At 44.5% G+C, this 3,113-nt stretch overlaps 1 protein-coding gene across 1 annotated transcript; it reads right to left on the bottom strand.

Moving 5' to 3' along the window:
- Window positions 1-424: 424 nt before the first annotated feature.
- On the bottom strand, window positions 425-1,762 carry LOC119335541 (BTB/POZ and MATH domain-containing protein 2-like). Its single transcript, XM_037607656.1, has one exon. The coding sequence runs from the start codon at window positions 1,618-1,620 to the stop codon at window positions 514-516; it is 1,107 nt and encodes a 368-aa protein (XP_037463553.1). The 5' UTR covers window positions 1,621-1,762; the 3' UTR covers window positions 425-513.
- Window positions 1,763-3,113: the final 1,351 nt, after the last annotated feature.

The following is a 3,113-nucleotide window of genomic DNA, read 5'->3' as shown; positions in this document are numbered from 1 at the left end:
GGGGAGGAGGGAATGGGGGTTTGTGGAAAAACTCGCCACATGATAGTGGTAAACTTGCAACCCGTGCAAGTCAAAGCTGATGTAGCACGAATAGGATCGCGAGTGGCACACTTAGCAAACTTTTAGGACCCAAATTTGAATTTTCATTATATTAGCACTTACGTTACACCCCTAGAATTGTTCTAGAAATTGTGGTGTATTTTACTTTATAACATACAATTTTTAGATCAATCAATTAATTTCTTGCAGTTTCTGTTTTCTAACGATGCACTACAATCCACAATAGATGTGGTCTTGGTAGCCAATGGCTCACTACTTTGAGAAATGAAATGAGCACTACTTTGGAATGGTAAATGTGATGCTCATCAATAGACAAAAACATCTAATTGGATACTGTTGGTATAGCGTATGTAGAACTTACAATTTTCCAAATCAAATAGACAAAATAATGATCTCAGGTTGCTATGGCATCAAGTGAAGTAACTACTCGGAGAATTTATCTAGAGTGAACATCTAAAATTTTCGAGCCTTGGTTGCCTTTTCCCACATATCGGCAAAGATAGTAGGGCATTCTCTTTTTAGTTGTTGATACCCTTTACTTGCAACCACACCATCCACAGTACTCGAGGAGTTGATAAATTTAATGCAAGCATCTTTGAGCATGCTGCAATTGTACTGGATGGCCAGAACTAATGTTGTCGCCACAGTCTCTTGATCAAACCTCTGGCAAAGTTTTCTCTGGCACATTGACTTCATCCTTTTCATGTCATATTTATCTGCAGCCACAAGTAAATGCCCGAGCATTTCTTCGTACCCACTAGCATTGAGGTCCCTCATCGTAGGCAACGAGTCGGTGTAGATGAAGTGGAGCAGTCCTCTAAAGACACCGGGCTGCATATCTTCAATGTTTTTGACGTGCCTATGCTCGATCCTCTTCGGCCCGTAGAACTCCGCCCAGAAGACCGGCGACCGCAATGCGAGGATGATCTCGTGAGCATGGAATACCTCATTTTGGACCTTGAAACACACGTCAGCTCCCTTTGTAGATCCCAACAATTTACTAAGGTTAGCAACCAATTCGGATGGCGGCACTTGGATGTCACCGACCAACCCAGCTTCCACCTCCTTGGCATCCTTTAATGTGATAATAGTAAGGTTACACGCGATGATGATTGAGTTGTCCCAAATGTATGATGAGCCTTCGATCTCGCACTTCTTCTTGAATGCGACAAAACACCATGCCTCGAGTTTGTCATTGCGAGTGTCGAACACCACAGGAGGTCCGTCGCTGAAGTTTGCGAAGTTGGAAGGCAACACCGGCGGCTGTATTGCTTGATTGACCAGCATAAGATTGTATATCGCCCTCACCTCAATGTTCTTGGTCTTGAGCTGGAGAAAAACTGACATGTAGTCTTTGTTATCCTCGTTGTAGCCTTCGGGGTAGAAACGGATGCACCATTCATGGCCGCCAACAGTAAAGTTAGCGGACTGGATGCAGTTGCCGACACCGAAACCCCGATGAAGGTCGTACCTGTCGATTTTGAAGGAGTGTGTACCATGCACAGTCTCTGGGACGCACACTGATGTTGTCAGCATTGGTGTGTTCTGGGGCGTGGCCATGATGGTCTGTGAGTGCAAATACTAACCGGGAGCAGTGAAGAAGGTGAAATGGCGACTAGGCGATTCGGGAGGTGCGAAAGGGCGGAGAGGTGAGGGTAGCAGAGAGTGGTAGCACGGTAAGGCAGGACAACAAGGATTTGATGATTTGGGATGTTCTCAAGCTTCTTATTTTTGATTTGGACACGTTCATACTTCCTTCGACTATGTGAACATCTATATATAGTGGCAGCGGGATGGAGCCATTAAATCCCCACTTAATGCACGACAAATCTATTTTTTAATGTCTATATTGCAACGTCTATTTTCTAGCCGTTATTATCTAACATCTTTTTTTTTCAAATGTTCATATCTCAGCACTCTGTTCTCCAACGTTTATATCTCACCGACTAATCTCCAACGTCTCTATTCAACAACGGCTATATTCTTACCACTCTATTCTTCAACGTTTATATCTCACCGACTAATCTCCAACGGCTATATTCTTAGCACTCTATTCTCCAACGTTTATATCTCACTGACTAATCTCCAACGTCTCTATGCAACAACGGCTATATTCTTGGCAGTCTATTTTGACTCCAACGTTTATATCTCACCGACTAATCTCCAACGTCTCTATTCAACAACGGCTATATTCTTAGCACTTCGTTCTCCAACGTTTATATCTCAACGACTAATCTTCAACATCTCTATTCAACAACTGCTATATTCCCATAGTCTATACATATCCGCCGGGGTTGCAAATGGAATGAAAATAAACATTAATTGCGTTTGGCTAAATGTATTCCGGCTTTGGATTTTTCAATTGGTACTCGCCAGTCCCCAATACAACCACTTTTTTTAGATGAAAAAAATGATGGGAAAAACTTGACTCAATTCCCGCACACCTCCGCATTGTCTGAAATCGCTTCACTGCATCTCGAAAATAAGAAGGGGAGAGGAGAAGAGCGGCGGCGCCCCTCACCAAAAAGAAAAAGAGCAGCGGCGCCCAGGAGCTCGACACCGGCGGTTGGCCAGGAGCTACCCCACGCATGAGGCAACCATAGGCTTCGAAGTGCATTATGGGTCCACGGGGCTCGATGACGGCGACCACAGTCCTCCATGCACGCGACACCTCACTCTGGAATGGATCTGCGGCTCCGGGATCTGCAGTAATGTCGCCAGCCATGAACAGGTCCTCGACGCACCCCTTCTAGCACATACCTCGAACTCGAAGGCCCAATCGATGCAATGCTAGATTCCAGTCACTGAATCCCACTGAATCTGTAAGAACGCTGAATGTTGTTGCTGGTGAGTTTTATTCAGAGAGGAATTTTCTGCTGCTAGTGCTTCTAATGCTGGTTGCTGATGTGCTTGCTGCTATATTGTCCTAGAAAAGAATTGTTGCAGCCATTAAGTGAACATTTTTGTTGTGGTGGTGCATTCCTCGAATCATTCGAATGTGTTTGATTGCTGTATAGACACGTGAATATAGTAATTGGGTGGTGCTCTGCTGC

This window comes from Triticum dicoccoides, chromosome 7B (genome assembly GCF_002162155.2).
Source record: "Triticum dicoccoides isolate Atlit2015 ecotype Zavitan chromosome 7B, WEW_v2.0, whole genome shotgun sequence".
In the NCBI taxonomy this organism is placed as follows: Eukaryota; Viridiplantae; Streptophyta; class Magnoliopsida; order Poales; family Poaceae; genus Triticum; species Triticum dicoccoides.
Note: the sequence above shows the minus strand (reverse complement) of the source record. Positions and strands in the feature narration are given on the sequence as shown.

Bases quoted from the DNA above. Each gene is read 5' to 3' on its own strand.
- LOC119335541 (XM_037607656.1), bottom strand. From the start codon at position 1,620: ATGGCCACGCCCCAGAACACACCAATGCTGACAACATCAGTGTGCGTC.